Source organism: Anticarsia gemmatalis, chromosome 8 (genome assembly GCF_050436995.1).
Source record: "Anticarsia gemmatalis isolate Benzon Research Colony breed Stoneville strain chromosome 8, ilAntGemm2 primary, whole genome shotgun sequence".
NCBI lineage: Eukaryota > Metazoa > Arthropoda > Insecta > Lepidoptera > Erebidae > Anticarsia > Anticarsia gemmatalis.
Window position 1 is genome coordinate 2,236,048 of NC_134752.1, and position 17,941 is coordinate 2,253,988.

The 17,941-nt window shown below is 37.4% G+C and overlaps 1 protein-coding gene across 3 annotated transcripts; it reads right to left on the reverse strand.

Moving 5' to 3' along the window:
• Positions 1-1,221: 1,221 nt before the first annotated feature.
• LOC142974631 (acylamino-acid-releasing enzyme-like) lies at positions 1,222-17,885 on the reverse strand. 3 transcript variants are annotated; one of them, XM_076117076.1, is made up of 16 exons: positions 17,750-17,885; positions 16,014-16,071; positions 15,217-15,428; positions 14,427-14,593; positions 13,180-13,328; positions 11,925-12,062; positions 11,139-11,271; positions 10,419-10,552; positions 9,993-10,010; positions 9,510-9,687; positions 8,930-9,045; positions 7,431-7,575; positions 5,061-5,198; positions 2,984-3,281; positions 2,021-2,230; positions 1,222-1,419 (listed from the first exon to the last, which is right to left on the reverse strand). In XM_076117076.1, exons 2-16 carry the CDS (start codon positions 16,032-16,034, stop codon positions 1,317-1,319), a joined length of 2,160 nt encoding a protein of 719 aa, XP_075973191.1. In that variant the 5' UTR covers positions 16,035-16,071; positions 17,750-17,885; the 3' UTR covers positions 1,222-1,316. The 3 variants fall into 3 exon arrangements, with proteins under 3 accessions (XP_075973191.1, XP_075973190.1, XP_075973192.1); XM_076117075.1 differs by lacking the exon at positions 2,984-3,281 and adding an exon at positions 4,431-4,728 and having other exon boundaries at positions 17,750-17,881; XM_076117077.1 differs by lacking the exons at positions 2,984-3,281; positions 9,993-10,010 and adding an exon at positions 4,431-4,728 and having other exon boundaries at positions 17,750-17,879.
• Between the last annotated feature and the right edge of the window lie 56 nt (positions 17,886-17,941).

Below are 17,941 nucleotides of genomic sequence, written 5' to 3' on the forward strand. Positions count from 1 at the left end.
AGGGATGAAAACTATACTATGAACTTTGCCAGGTCTCATACTACCTCAAACTCTGACTCAGGTAGAGTAAAGTTTGTGTACTCTTTACGATCACCAAGTAGGTAGGTATTTTGCCGCGACCTAAAGCATAAAATCAGGGCTTATAGATTTAAGATTGGGTAGATACTCGTTCTAATTTGAATTAGATTATTTCTCAAAAGTCGCTCGGAGTTTGGTAACGTGTACGGCATATGGCAACAGGCTCGCACCTATTACATGGGAATAACACATTACATAGGTGTATTTCCTACACCTCTGCCTGTGCCTTCGTGTATGAAAGGCGTTGTTTTATGTATGCAAGTATTATCAATCACCGCGCATGACAATGTGCCATGACGGTGATTCCAAAAATAAGGTGTACTGTTCCTACTTATACTACTTAAATGAGATGGCATGAAAATGGTTTGATGTTATTATTTAAAGGCACTGTTTAGTATTTATAGAGGCATCGGTAACGAAACCATAGCGCGATCTAGAATATTGTGCTACAACGCCATCTATCGAACTAATATTTAGTTGTAGATACGCTCCACGACGGACGATGTTAATATTTATTGTTATTTATTTGCTTGTAATTGGTCATAATATAATGTTTTCTAGTATATATCCATGGCTTTTATTAAAAAAGGAAGATCCATTTTAATAATAAAAGTAGCCTGTTACGCTTTAATTAGACAATTGCTAAGCTAACCTTTATAGCAAGTTTACTGAAGTAATCGTGTAGTTTGAAAGTAAGTACCGTAGCGCGATTCTGTTCGGTCGGTACTGTCGATTATCGAAATTTTGACATTTAGAATGTACTGAAAATAAAGTTCTTACGACGCCCGTCAGAGGCACTGATCAGATTTTTATACAAAATTTCTCGAAGACAGGTCGGTTATCGGTAGTCGATAATAGTAGAGAATTCAGTTACAGGTATCTGATACCTATAAAATCTATGAACTACCTTTATTTTGAGGTGTCAAGGTGATCGTACCATGAATCGTAGTAAATGTTCGTCCTTAAATGTAGGAGATGACAGAACAGATTGATAACGTCGTCGTTGCCTTTAGAACTAGTCGGAGCTTACACTACGTTTGTTAGTAAGACAGCTTGTATTCAATACATTCAGTATTCGCGTATTCGCAGACCTTTGACGCGTGATACACTCAATCAGGTTAACATCACAATAAAACACCTTAATTACAAGAAAGATTTAATAAGATTTAATCGAAAAATACAAAAATTCGGTTTCCTAACGCTGTAGTAATGAGCTTGTATGGGTTAGAGGTAATATGCTATAAGTTGAGATGCTCCATGAACCAATGCGCGCTGTTGATCAGGTTGTCCATCTCGACCGGCGCCGACGACAGCGAATGATTGTCGTCGTACATGTATATCCTGGAAATAAACACATATTCGGTGAAATAATAGATATCATTAAATTGATATCTCTAAATTATAAAATAATTTTATGCTTATTGAGTACGTCCACGATCATGTAAATACGTATACGTACTCATGAGTGCGTATACGGATGTATACGTATATACGTATTTGTAGAATGCGATTTATGTAACATCGGATGTCTATGCGTTTCGTCACTCCTCTGAATGTTGCACGTTACATATTATTATGAGAAAATGAGGCCTGTCGATCACATCTAGTGATAGTAATAACACATAAATATCTGCCGCAAACGTCATTATTCCTGTACAGTTAACCATAAACACTTGATCGACGTCAGCCTACGAAGAAAGGAAGACTAAATGATTTGTTTTTATACTTCCTCGGAGCGCCTTGCCTCACACACAAAATTATTTATATATTACTGTTGTTTTGATTTGGACTAAATACAGAAGATTTTTAATCCAGCAAGCTTTATGGATAAAATTAATTTTACTTTAATCATTTACAGACTGTACATAATTATTGTTTTAAAATATTGTACTAAACTATGAATAATTAAACAGCGTGATATTAAATTAACGACAATACATACCTAGTTGGCACATTGTTGGCCTTAAGCCGCCTTGCATATTCAAGTCCCTGGAAGTGCGGTACACGTTTGTCCGCAGCGCCCAGCATGAGAGCGGTGGGCGCCCGTACTTTGTGCACGTGCGCGAGCGGGGAGCAACGACGCATCGCGAGCAGTTGCTCCTCGGATATAGGGCCAGCTTCTGTGAATGTGTATCCGGCTTCTACCGCACACCTAGATAAAATTAAATGGTCATTTAGTATTTTGACTTGAATGGCGCCTCGTATACAAGCTTACGCAAATCTTCGATACTCAGAAATTCTTCAAGCAACTAGGGTTAAATAAATCCATTGAGGTTCGTATAGTCGCGTATTTTCAAGCGACTAACGCTATACAAAACTAATGGGGTTCGTACATGAGTCCCGTCGCCGACATCTGTTCCGCGACTGGATTTGTATGGCGGTAGTCGCTTGAAGACTAAAATTGTTAAGTATCGAAAACTTGCGTAGCCTTGTGTACGAAGGGCCTAAGTAGTCCACACAGTCGCTGACCCGCCAGCGCATATAGACGGCTTTATGTCGGCCTTGCTTTATTTTAAAAAAGTCGTTTCAGAAACCTGTGCTGTGCTGTCAAAAGGCAGTCGCCATCACATGTCGCTATCAAGGCGTCGAAATGAGTTGGCGGGTCGGCGATTCTACTCTAGTAGATGTCAACAGTATAACATTAATCTATCTCAAGTGCTGTTACATATATATGATACACAGTATTTCAGCAGTAATTGAACACATTTTTATTTTTACGAACTAAATATTCGATCATTTTGTTTTACCTAAGCAGCAGCGTCATACAAAAAAATACCTATTACCATCTCTTCGGACACAGCATATCCCGTTTGCGTGTAAAGAGATAAAATAGTAAATTCGCAAATAAACAAGTTCTTTCATTAATGAGACTACAGAGCCTGACCAATCACAGAAACAAACTCACCCATCAGAATTATCAGCATAATGTCCTTTAGTCGCCAAATCTATCAATGGGTTCTTCATAACCATAGCTTTGAACATATCCGAGTATTCAGCAGCCAAATGTCCCACGGTAAAACCACCAAAACTCTTTCCAAGCAAAAAGACATTGTCTTTCGATATTTCGTCTCGCTCTAACAATGTTGTAAGAGTGAGATAGCAATCTTTGACGTCATAGTTTCCGACATGTGATATTAGAGAATGCACGCTCGCGTCGCCTTGGCCGGTCGAGCCGCGGAAGTTTATACTTGCAGATGCAAAACCTAGTGGGATTTATTTGACTTTAATATAAAATAAATAATTGACTGGCTTTGTTATTTAACAGTATATCTTAGAGCAGGATTCTGTCATGCGCCTTACGTCTCGACGGTAAGAGTACATCTTAGAGCACATAGAGTCTATCCTGCGCCTGACCTCTCGATGGTTGTGCCGGTCACCGTCCTACAGACTTATGAGATTGAGGGAATAGAAAGTGCACATGTGTATTGTACAAACACTAGAACGCTTAATAAATCAACACAGTGGACTCGTTTCAATGAAAGCTTGGCACGGAGCTGTTTTCTTATCATGAAAAGACAGTCGATCACGGCGGTCACGAATCTTGAATTACGCAAATTTTAATTGAAACAGTGACAATATGAGGCACTAGTATGTCCCAATATCACACGAGAACTGTGAAATGGAAAAAATCCTTCTGCTCTAGACTCTACCTACGCTTTCAGAGATAAAAAAATATAAAGATAAAAAATAGAATATTACTAAGGATGTAAGATGGAATAGTGATCAAAGAAATTTACTTTACGATATGAAAAATAGATATATAGTTAGTACATGAACAGACTGTTATTTTACATATAGGTACATAGAATAATAAGGCAGGCAGAAACAAAATTAATTCAATCAAATGTTTGGTGTCTCAGAGGCTCTATGTTCGACGCATATCTTCAATAGCAAGGTATAATAGAAGATATTTTATATCCCAGAATATATTTTTTACAGTTTTTATCTCTATTTTTGCTGTCACTAAACCTTTTTCTATTAAAACGTGTTCAATTACCGCTTAATACTTCCTAATGTATTAATCATTAATAATTTTAAAATACCAAAAAGAAAAAAATATACAGCCATAAAATTAATTTGAAAGACTTTTTGATGCCATGATAGAGACACAGTTTAACGTACATCTGTGTGTGTCACTGTATATAAATGTTTGTGTATAATGCGTCAGTGTATTTGAATGACCGTGTATTTATTTGTCTGAGAATCTGTGTAAATATATTATCATCTGAATACTGTATCTATTAAAATGTAAATGTTTTAATATTTTTGCATTCGGTTCTGTGTATCTGTAGCATCATTTCTCCCAAATCTTTCTCACAAATTTCGATAAATTCAGAAAGCATGCAACTCACCAATCAGCAATATCCGTAGAATTAAACATACTGGCGATATCCGTTACAGGGTTCCTACTGACAACAGCGCTGTACGTCTCCGGATACTGGCCACTAAGGTGTGTGACCAGGAACCCACCATGGGACCCACCAAACAGTCCCAGTTTCCTCTCATCTACGTTATGGCTCTTAACCACTTCGTCTGTAGCTAATTTGCAATCTTTGACGTCATAGTCTCCTACTTTGTTTAACAAACATGTGACAGTAGCCTCTCCTTGGCCGGTAGAGCCCCGGTAGTTGATTTGTAAAGTTGCAAAACCTGTAATGTAATTTTGTTTCTGACTACCTTTAGGAAAATTATTTGTGGATGTTATTCTAGTTATTTTATGTACGTATACTAGTGTGATTAGGTAATGAAGATTAAACACTAGGAAAGTATGTGTGCGAAAGAAATAAGAATACTCAATATTATGATCTTAAAATAGTTATTACAATTCTTGATTAGGTTCGATGGTGCCCAGGTAATAAAGCTATAATATAATATCAGCGTAGTCATACCGTAGCTACACAATTTTCACAAGGTCTTAAACTTACGTTTTGTTTGAACTCAGTATAACTTAAAAACTAAGACAATTCTATACAATTACTTACCTAACATATTGAACAGCGCCGCTTCTAACGAGAAGCCGTTAACAAAGTTGGAGTGCGGTCCTCCGTGAGGCCACACGATCAACGGCAGTTTCTTACCGTCGTCGGCCTTCGGAGCGAAGTATATCGCGTTGAACGATTCTGTAGTTAAAATATAACTTAATAACATTCAACATATAGGTGAGATGTCCTTGTGCATTGTACTAATTAATATGTAACAACTTTTGTAATACCATCTCATGTGAATAAATGACTGATTCTGATTCTGAACAACTATACTCGGGCCATTTCAAACTTGCGAACTAAGTCATGTCATTGTATCAGAGTCTCTCGCTCGCACTTACACATTGTCACACTCCTATGATTCTTTTAATTATGACGTAGTTTGCACGTTTGTAATGACCGACAACACACAGTTTTGGATTCCAAACTAAGCAGAGCTTGTACTATAGTAACCAGATTATATGTAGATATAATAAATATACTTTACTACTTCTAAATACATAGTTATATACATAGATACATTTATTACCAGGCACAGATACTTGTTGCATTACACAAATATCTATTACTTAACACTTAGCATAAGTTAACCCGTACATACTTTATTCCTTCTAAATACATACTTATATAGATACATTTACAACCAGGCACAGATACTTGTTGCATTACACAAATATCTATTACTTAACACTTAGCATAAGTTAACCCGTACATATGTGATTAGAGATCCAAAGTCCTTCACGCGAGAACAGCACGTTTGGCGCAGTGGTTAACGTGGTCACCTCGCTGCAATAACCGTAGCGCCGAGTTCCAATCACTCGGGACAAATATTATTGTTATGAGCTCGACTATCTATACCAATATTATAAAGCTAAAGAGTTTGTTTGTTTGAACGCGCTAATCTCAGGAACTACTGGTCCGATTTGAAAATTCTTTTAGAGTTAGATAGTCCATTTATCGAGGAAGGTCATAGGCTATACAGGGTGTAAATGACAGCCTACCGAAAACGAAAAAAAAATGACTTTAGACACGATTCTGGTGCTTATGGCGTTGAAAATTTTCATCGGTTTTTTCTTGATTTTTTCGATTTTTTATGCGTTTTTTTTTATTTTTTTTGGTATTATTTCGTTAATACTACACAATGCAACATGAATATGAAAAAAAATCCGTCATATTACTGTTTTTCAACTGCAACTAGTAACAACTGTGACAAGTAAAAATAGTAATGCCACATCAATATTTTATTGAATCTAATCTCTCGCTGGGATCCTAACTCGTCGCTCGTCACCAAATCGGCGGCGCGCGCACGGACGGCGCGGAGGGAGCGGGTGGCGCGGGCGAGGGGCGGCGCGAGTGAGCGGAGAGGCGCCCGCGCCGGCGGCTCTCTTTGATCGATAGTTCGAGCAATTCGCTCGCGGAAGACGGAAGCTCTTCACCGGTGTCGTTCGTTATGTCCTATTCGTCGTGTCGTGTGTGAACTGTTGTTTATTATTACTTGTTATTGTTTCGGTTTTGAGTTGTTAGTGTTTTTATTGTTATTATTTTTGTTGTTATTGTTTTCGAAGTGCAGTTGTGTTCGTAAATAGGAAGAAATGTTGATGTGTTATGTATGGTGAAGCACGTGGAAGTGCACGGCGTGCTCTGCACCTGTACGTCCGGATAAGGTACTCAAACTCTCGCCATACACCAGGTATTTGCGTGTTGATAGACATTGATAACAATTTGTTTTAGCACTTTCTTATTATTGGTTACATTTTGCTATTATTGTTTGATTTCACGTAAGCCAAGTAGGTACCTACCTACTTACAATTTTACTATGAGCTATTGTAACATACGGGCCTACTTACGATACCATAAACGATACATAAGATTGTTATCTAATGATAGGGTTGCATACTAGTGAGCGCATAGACGTGGTGGTACGCGTACGTACCTACGACGCGTCGCGACATGTCGTCGCTCAGCGCGCCGCCGCCGCCAGAAGTCTCGTAGGCATGCGCGGAGATACATCGCGTTGTTCACTATACATTGAACGCTCAAATATGACTAACTCGGGAACCAATCATGTCCGAGAAATATCGTTGGAGTAAATTTCGCGCATACAGTGTCACAAACTTACCAGTAAAGTTTTCGGTTAGCTGTCATTTACACCCTGTATATCATCACGCTACGACCAATAGGAGCAAAGTAGCAATAAGAAATGTAACAAAAACGGGAAAAATTTTGACAGCTAGTCAGTTCTAAGCTGGGTATGTTTTTAGAAGTATATAAGTATGTTTATGAGATGTCTGGTTACCATAATACGAGCTCTGTTTAGTTTAGAATCAGAATATGTTAAAAGTCGCCGGCAGATAGTAGTATAATACTTACTGACAGTATCCTGTGTGTCGTGCTGCAGCTCCATGTATTGTACGGTGGAGCTGGCGAAGGACGCGGGCGCCGCGTTCGGACTGCTCACTGACAACCATTTGATGTCACCCTCGCTACCGGCCGGAGGCAGTCTTGCTACAATCACCTAAAAACACATTATTACCTTATCTTAAACATTATTACTTTCCGTGGTTCCGTGCCTAAAAGGATTAAACGGAACCCAATTACTGAGCCTCCGCTGTCTGTCCGTCCGTCCGTCTGTCCGTCTGCCACTAGGCTGTATCTCATAAGCCGTAATAGCTAGGAAACTGAAATTCACATAATATGATGAATTTCCGTTACCGTTACAGCAAAAAATACTCATAAAAAATTTAAAATGGGTCCGCATACAAAAACATTTTTTTTTATTTGTTTCATCATCCCAGTAAAATATGCCCTTAAAGATTTTATACGCAATGCGCGGGTTGAGTGCGGGCGTATAATACGTAGACGTAGACAAGGAATGCGTCTTTGTTGCATTTTGCTTTATCACCCTCGCTCCCTGCTTACAAGACTTATATCAATTTCTGTAGCGCTATGTATGCAATGCGTCCAATTAAATGTGCATCAAATAAAGTTTTATACTGCTTTACTTTTTGGGAATCTGATATCGAAACTTAGTAGCTACAGAGTTAAAAAGAGGTTTCTAATCTTAGAGCATCATTTAGACGAAGCTAGTTCATTGCATTTTACATACGTATTATTTTAAATGCAATAGTAGAGGTACACGCTATAAAGATAATACGTATACCGAAGTCTATCAGTGTATGATGAATCGCCATACATAACACAAAATGCGAGTTATGAGGCAATTACAAAAATATATCACTATTGATAAATCCATTATTCCCGTTATTTGATGCCATTGCCGTAGAACCTTTATAGAGGCATCGGTAACGAAACCATAGCGTGATTCAGAGTAATGCTACAACGCCATCTATCGAGCTTATATGTAGTTGATCGCGGGCTCTCGACGGACGGTGAGAAACGAAGTAAAATTAATTTTGGAGTCAGAAATATCTGTGTAGTTTTTATTCTATTATTATAAATGCGATTTTTTGAGTATGGATGTATGTTTATTACTAACACCGGAAAAACCCAACCGAAGAATTTTAAATTAAATTTGATACATACATAGTTTATAACCTGGATTAACACAAATGGACGACGGCACGACGAGTAAACAAATACATTCCAGACATCATTTAGAGACTTTTAAGCGTAACATTGACAAAAAAAAAACACATAGCAACTCACTTGTCCGGCTTGTGCCGATCAGGTTCATCTACACGTATTCAGTTTTGCCGCTCGTCTAGGGCGATTATGCCGAACCAAATATGTGCGTAGCAAGTCTAAGGAGTTGTTATATTCATTTTTATGGTATTGCGTGCACAGCCATATTTTTTTTTTCCGACCCAGTCGACGATTTAGTTTAAAACGTATATTCGGCTTTACAGTACCTGTCCAGGCGTGGTCATGTTGGAGTAGCAAGCGATGATGACGTCAGCACGCGTGTCCAACACACTGGTCGAGCCCGGGGCTCTCTTGTTTGATATATCCACTATCTTACCCGTATCTGTGGAAAATGGGGTTTAGATTACGATGTAAAAAAGCATAAAAATAAATAATTTTAACCAATAACTGCGACACGGCTTAGCAAGCATCTCCTCCCGGAATGAGGGAGGGTTGGGGCTTAAGTCTATCTGGCGTAGTGCAGGTTTTGGGACCTTTTGCATCCCCTCCCTCGTTCGGGAGGAGACCTTCACCAAGCAGTGTGCCAGTAATGAGTTATAAGAGAACTATTTTAAAGAACTCTCAAATATGCAAGGTTTCACGGCTTTACGTGTTCTCCAAGGACGGCCCTCCGGGCAATCTCTGAGAATTTTTAACAGAAAACTCAGAAACTACTTTTTGCCCCGATTCGAAACCGAGACCTATTGCGCGGCAGTCGCATTCACTACCGACCGCGCCACAGAGGCAGTCGATTTCTATCATGTATAAACTTAAAACAAAATTCAAAAGTTATGTGTTCGTACATACCAATATCAATAACATAAGCGCGAACTTCGTTCTTCTGCGAGGTGGAGAGCACGACGCGTCGCCCGTCCGCGCTGAAGCACTTGCTCGGCAGCGCCTGGCAGTACAGCCCGTGGAACTCGTGGCCGTTCTCCGTGCCCGTCGACGTTTGGACTATGTCCGTGATTATTGTCACTTCCGTCTGGAAATAATACATATTTAATTTCTTTATTTCTCTGCATTTGTAGCGTGGTCGACAGTGTATGGCTTGCTACACACATAATATATCCTGTTAGGTAATATTTAGCGCATAACTAAACCGACTCGACTAACCTGTTCGGTTTTACCGCCCGGCTAGGCCGATTAATATCGAAACGAATATGTGTGTAGCAAGCCTATCATGTGATCATGTGGTACATCATATGATATTTCAGTAGTCCGAAATTAAGTAATGAGCATACTTGTATACAAACCGTGATTTTCTAAAATAAGTTTGTATTTATTTACCTTTTTCTTGTAGTTAGGCTGCATTTCCAACAGAGAAGAATTCAAATGAAAAATGTGTTTAGTGTATATTGTAAAAAATAATAATATGATTTAAAAACTCGATGGCACCATTTGCAGACTCGCGCTACTGATGATGGAAATTTTATGATTATATATTTTTTTATCCTTTAGGTATTATCCCACTGCTGGGCAAGGGTCTCTTCCCGAATTAGGGAGAAGATCATTACTAATAGCTTTCTGCCCACACCTCTACACTTCCTAAGGAATCTTTACAGCAAATTTCAAGTTTCTACGCTCAGTAGTTTCGGCAGTGCGTTGTCCATCAGTCAGTTAGTCAGTAACGGAAGAGTCTAAAAATATTGAATAGCTATCCTTTTTTTATAATTATATGTTATGTATGTAAATATTTAAATCAACATGTCTCACCGCGCCCTTCTTGATAACAGCGAGTTGATGGCAGGCGTGGTGCGGACCGTCCCTCGTGCGTTGTAGCCACAGCAGGTCGCCGCGTGGACTGTACCGCGGGGAGCGGACCGCCAAGCCTTTACCACTCAGCTTCTCTACAAACAAACAAACAAACATGATAGATGATGGCCTTCGTCTTCGCCTTCGGAGTCGGTAAAAAATGAACATAAAGCAAAGCGCATGTAATTAGTTCTATCTATCTGGCATCCATGGTTCAACTTGTAGATAGATTTTATTTGAGGAATCTATTGCTTAATAATGTCGGGCACGGACATAAACATTCATACAACATAACATTCGCGGCGCAGTGGTTAAGGTCGCCACGCCACTACCAGTTACCAGTTCAACGGTCGAGGGTTATATTCGAACAACAAATATTTGGGCGATCAAACAAATAGCTGTTTCGGGTCTAGATGTTCTTTGTGTCCGTTGTTTGTGTTTGTAAAACTCTCCGGGACACAAGAGCAATAAAGTGCAGGAGGTCCCTTTAAAAAATAATTAAATTAAAATTAATTAATTAATTTCAATTAAAGTTTAGCTCAGCGTACGTGCGTCGGAGTAAGCCTTGATAGATCGCTATGTCAGTCAGTCACCTTTGAGTTTTATATATAATATTTAGATTTAGATCACAGCTTGCATACGACGCGATATTTATTAGTAAGATATGAAGGCTATACTAACTTATGATAGTGCCATCTAGACTGAGACTGAAGATATAGCTAGGTCTGTTGGTACAGAATATAAGACCGAGTCGGCGCGGCTCTGTCGCCCACGCCACGCCCACCACGCCCGTACCTTCGGGATTAAAACGAACCTGGAAATACAAAATATTTTTATATAATGTTGTTCTGTTAACGATTTTAGACTCTCGCGATTTGTACACATAATATTATATTGCTACGTGTCTTAGTCGTTAGTGAAGTGTGTCCAAGTACCGGTAATTCCGAACAATATAAAATCGGTGAAAACCAACCGAGGGCAAGCGTAGAAACTCGCGCAAAGAAGACGTCGGCGACGCTTAGCAGCCACATCAGTAAGCCCGTGACCACGTTCGATGCAATTCCATCCAATCTTCGGGTAAACAAATAAGGTATCCTAACCGTTAGTTTTCTATCGCTTCTAAGACCCGTTGCATTATAATAATAAATGTTATTCTGTGTTACTGCAGTAAAAAGTTAAATTGCCCGTGACCGAGGTCGATATTATTATGTAATTCGATCAAAACATTCGGATAGTAAATAAGGTATTGTAATGTTTAGTCAAATTTTAAACCAGCATTCAAAGTTGCATAAAGTTTGCAGTTACATTTGTATAAAGTTTTGCATAGTAATAAATAATGTCCTACGGTAGTACAAGAGCTATTTTCACCCAACTCTGCATAGCAAAGGTAGGTTATATGTTTTAGCAATAGTAACTGAAGTTCAGCCTCACTAAAAGCCTCACTAAAGTTTACAAAGCCATAGTTACCTGTCCAGGACACCAAGACTCCGGCAGTCCCTCCAGCACAGTGAAGGTTTCCTCCGGCAGCTTGCACACGACGATCACTGACAAATGCTTGCCACCTAACTGCTCGCCCCAGTCCTGCTTGTACACGTACTCTTCACCCTGGAGACAACAGGAATTTAAGACATATTGCAATACTAATGGCCGCTCGCGACTTCGTCCGCTTGAAAACCCTTTCCGAGTTAATCACAATCCCTCAGGAACGTCGGGATTAAATGAAGCTTATGTGTTATTCTAGGTCTTCAGCTATGTTTCAGTAGGGGTTTTATTATTTATTTACAGGTATAATGTACATATAAATTAAAAACAGACAACAAAAAAGATCTAAACTTATATAAAATACCCAAATATAGTGTTACTAATTACCAATTATTGTGTTTGTTCAGTAGTATTTGCGTGAAAGAGTAACAAATAATTAAATAACAAATAAAGTAGGACATTGTGGTTTTAGACAATAATATGCATATCAGTGGTAAAAATTATGTTATCATGAAAGTATATAGGTATATTCGACATTCTGATAAGAATCGTTCCCGAAAACAAAATTTAAGATTATAATTTGATTGACGAAGTGCTTCTTACCCCATCTATTGAATACATTATTAAACTTTTCCACTCAAATAGTAAAAAAAAACGATAAACTCTAGTACGTTTTAAAACTGACTGAATAACGCGTGTTTTCTCGTATTTTACCTACTTTTATTGTAACTAAATATTATATTTTGAAATCTATATCTATACTAATCTATACTAATATTATAAAGCTGAAGAGTTTGTTTGTTTGTTTGAACGCGCTAATCTCAGGAACTACTGGTCCGATTTGAAAAATTCATATTCATATTCAAATTCATTCATATCATCACGCTACGACCAATAGGAGCAGAGTAGCAATAAAAAATGTGTGACCTATTCTCTCTTATGTGACGCAAGCGAAGTTGCGCAGGTCAGCTAGTACATAATATAAAAATGAATCACCGAAATGTATGTACGCGTATAACTTTTGAACAACTAAACTAAATCGATTATTCATTTTTTAATATGTTTGTAACTTGTCAGGACAAGATTAGTATGGGCCAAAATTACTTTCGGGAATGGAATCAACGGGATAAAATTTGACTATAACCGGACGAAGTTGGGCCAGTCCGCTAGTTTTGAAATAATATAGCGAAAAAGATAGCGTCTTTAGCGGAAAATCGGTGCAAACATGTTAAAATAATACCTTTTTAATCATAATTTCCCCGCTGCCATCGATCTTGGGTTTCTCTTCAACCTTCCTTTTGATGTAAGGTTCAGACTTCTCCAGTTTTCTTTCAGCGACGTACACCAGGGATGTTTCATCATGAGACCAGTCTAGACTAGAGAATTCGGCTGGAAAAATAAACTTTATGTTGAGGTAGTCCATCTATCTAGAGCACCCGTTCAAATAAAAATTAAATGATTTTGCCACCAACTATTCCTATATCCCTTATTAGTAATTTCCTGATTTAAGGTCATTTTGATAACTATCACTTAAAGATCCCAAAAATATAGACATAGGCTTTTTGAAAAACAATTAACAGATACTACACTAATGACAATCAATTCGATCAAATAAGTACCTAAGTCATTTGTCTAGTCTAGACTGGAAACGTAGACTAATTAGTCATTAGTCTACATCACTCTAATTAGCGACGATAATTATACTATTTCTACGTTATGAGTGAATGACAAGCAATATAGACTAATGGCACTCGGTACAATCAGTACACTAATTTTTCAGTAATCCTTTCAGTAATAAATAATGAATAAGTCTGTGTATTTCTAAAATAAACTAGTTGTATAAAACAGGCCACCATCAGCTGAAAAAACTGAATTTTGTATACGCCACCCATGAACCTTGCATACAAGGCTCTCTACTAAGTTGCCTGCCTATAACACATCGCTCACTTGCTACAATGTGATAATTCGAAAAATTCAAAAAAAATATTTTAAGTTATTCGAAACCGCCTTAATGTGCGTTTTTGTAGAAAACGCGATATATTTTACTCCAAAAATGGCGGCGTAACGAGAGAAAGTAACGCAACTATCGCAGTGTAGCACTAGCGACGATCAAAAGTTTAAAAATGGTATACTGTAAAATTGAGGTTTTCGAAATGTCACATTATCGTAGCAAGTGAGCGATATGTTATTTTATACGTGACTAGCTGACCCTTATGTGGCGCAAGCGAAGTTGCGCGTGAGTCATAATTTTCCCCGTTTTTTTACATTTTTCATTGCTTCTTCGGTCCTAATGGCCCTAGCGTGATGTTATATAGCCTATAGCCTTCCTTGATAAATGGGCTATTTAACACTGAAATAATTTTTCAAATCGGACCAGTAGTTCCTGAGATTAGCGCGTTCAAACAAACAAACAAACAAACTCTTCAGCTTTATAATACTAGTATAGAGAAAAGCCTAACCTGTATAATACGTATGTTATAAACTTACAGTCAGCATAGACATCCCCATGTATATCCAAAGCAGTGAGGTCCACACAATGTGCCAGAGTGTTCTTGTTCCATACTTCTAGATATTGCTTCTTAAGTTCTTTGCCGTTCTTCTCTTCTCTTATCAGCGCTTTGAACGTCTCGCGAGGAGAAATAGCTGATAGCAACCTAAAAAAATTGTTCGGTTTATATTAATCGTCCTAATTGTGGGTCCCGGCTGTCTTGAAAGTCTGACAACCAGTTGTACCAAGGGGTAAAGCAAAAAATGCACATGTTCATTTTTTTTTTTATTTTTAACCTCCGACGTAAAAGAAAATACGTCGCGTTGGGGGACCGCTCCTAAACTAACAACATAAATACATATAGTCTAATTAAGCAAGCCAGGTCCCCAACCGACCGCGAAGTATTTTTTTTTAATTGTTCATACATTCTCAGGTACTTTAAGATTAAATTTCTTTAACTATTTTTTACTTTTCAAAAGGAGATTAAGCTCTTGTGACGGGGTTTTTTTTTCTATATAGCTACAGTTTTAGCTTAGCAAAATGAAGCGCCTTGATATGCGTTTTTACACTTTTTTGAAGATTAAAATATTTTCTCCGTTTCTACTTCTTTTTAGTTGCGTCTTCTCAACTATCGGGGGCAGAATTATTGTATCATCAAAATATTTGATACAAAAAGCCGCCTGAGACATCTTCCGCGTGGAAACCCGTATAAATCCTAATCTCTCGGGAACTCTCACAAACTTTCACGTTTATAATATTAGTAGGAAGTAGAATAGTAGGATTACTTACTCATTACTAACATCGGTACCAAAATCACTTTCAGCAACAACATTGAGATTATCATCCAAGGTATAAGCGGAGACGTATTTGGTACTCTTTCCCTTGTCCAAGTTCCTCACGGACCATTTAGCGGTGACCTGCCGGCCAGCATTGTTGAGTCTACCTGCAGACACTGACGGTATCTTCGTCAGTGTCTGGTATGCTGCTATTATGTTCTCTAACTGTTGAATAAAAGAAGTTGTAAGTGGTGAGCAGTGATAGCCGAGTGGTATAAGTTTTTTTTTTATTTATTTATTTATCCTTTTTACAGGTTTACTCCAATACAATAGTATAGGTATAGGTAACTAGCTGACCCGGCAAACGTTGCTTTGCAATATAAAAAAAAAATTGTGTCACTTAGGTGTATGAAAAATAGATGTTGGCCGATTCTCAGACCTAGTCAATATGCTCACAAAATTTCATGAGAATCGGTCAAGCCGTTTCGGAGGAGTATGGCAACGAAAACTGTGACGCGAGAATTTTATATTAGTTAATCTGCGATTCATTCATTAAGATAGCATCTCCCACGCAAGTGCTCGACTGTTTAAACCTGAGGCAACACACCAATGACTTTTCCAACTTATGTGTGTATTATAAATAATTATCACTAGTTCCAATTGAAGAAACACATTGTGATGTAACAGAGAACAGTCCTTTGTAATTTAAAGCACAATTTTATACAATCAAAAATAATAAATAAAAATAATAAATAAAAATAATAAATAAAAATAATAAATAAATAGAATAAATATATTGTTATCACTAACCTGTGAAGACATTTTGAACATGTCAGTTGTATAACAAGTGCAGTGTGTGCCCCGCTATCTGTAAAATAATCACATTACATATTTATTACTTGCAAACACATTTATGTATAAACTCGTGTACATTGTGGTTAATGTACATTCAACCACAACATTTATTTGACAAACAGAGACTTAACACTTTCGCTGCCAACAAACCTACTTAGTAGGTTTTTTGAACCCGCTTAGTGAGTTGCTGGCAACTAATGTGTTAATATCATGGCTGTTATATACTGAAGTGCAGGCAGAAGTGTATCCTACGTAATAGGGTGCATGCCTAATTCCATTTTCCAAGCATGTTACTATACTTAGGGCTACTACTATTGAAATATTCTTATATAAATTAGAAAAGACATAATATTTCCTGCAAACTGGAAATCCAAATCTAGACCTTGTGATCAGTCAGAGTCAAATACCATTCTGCTACCTGCCTTACTTACCCCTGGTTTTTGAGGTACATTTAGCAGTAGTTTATCCATTCAATAGCATTGAAACTCATAGAAAAAAACACTATTGAATAGATAAACTACTGCTTAATGGGCTCAGAAACCGGCGGTTAGAGAAGGAAAGAGTAGGTTATGTGTTCCAACAACTTAAAAAATATCCCAAAAATGAATACTAATTTTGGGAGTGAGCCCATGGCTATCAGCCAGATTATTATTGATATTAATTTTAAACAAAAGCTCTTAAGATTTATATTTATTCAGTGACTTTTGTTGCTGACCGTACAAGGTATTATTATACAACAGTACCTACTGTTATCACTGTTTGGTTTGTTATCTCTACTTGTCTAGTCTATTGTTGTTTGTTTTCATAACTTCATAGAATAAGAAGCACTTATGTTTGTCAATTTTAAGAAACTGCTGAATCCATTGTGTTGAATTTTTTATAAAGATAATACAAACTTTACGAATGATTAAGTATACATTTTATTGGTTGTTAAGTATTAAATGTATGTAAAGTGGTATAGCCTAGGTAACTGGATTGGAGGAGGTTCAATAGGCAGTCGCTAGGCAATAGGTATTCAGCTGCATATGGTGAGACTAGAAGCCAATTCTGACATACCTAGTTAGAAGAAAGCCTAAACTGATGATGATAGTTATATATTTATCTCTCTTGCAAAGCATATACCTTTTCAATGGGTAACAAAGATATGTAGGTATATAATTAATCTATAATATAAAAATAAATCGCTGAATATTCTGCTAAGCTCAAATCTCGATATTAGCTGCACCGATTTTGATAATTCTTTTTTTTTTATAATACTAAGTACAAAGATGTTTTTTTAGGGAGAAAAATAAAAAAGCGACTCTAAGGTGGTAGGAACTGCGCTGGAATAGCTAGTCAAAATATACAACAACAAATTATCTTCACGACTACAATCAGAACAGCATTATTCTTTGTTGATATAGCTCCAGATGTTTAGTAATGCAAAGGTTCATAAATGAAGAAACCATGTTGATTTAGATTAGTAAATACAGCCATGAAAGTCATTCTGTAAAATCAGCATCTGTTTACGTGTTATCTATTTTCTTCCTTTCCTTGGTTGTGTTACATTAAAAATTAAAAGCTGATCTGTTTCAGTCAATGAAAATCTTGGCCATCATAAATAAATATGAAGTTAATAGTCAAACAGGGGATTTGTTTGCGAAAAATAATAGTAGTTTTACTGATATCAATAGTAAAATATAAATAATTACTTTGTTTTGTTGTCCTTTTTTGCTGAATCGCCGTGATAACGCACCGTCACACTGCCGGTGAATTGACGTTTGTACTTTTTTGTTATCATACGAGCTGTGAATTCTGAATTCATGTTCTTTGATCCTGAGCATTTATGTGCTTTTTATATTTCTGTACTTGCAAGAAAAATTAAAAAGTACCTCACTTTTCTA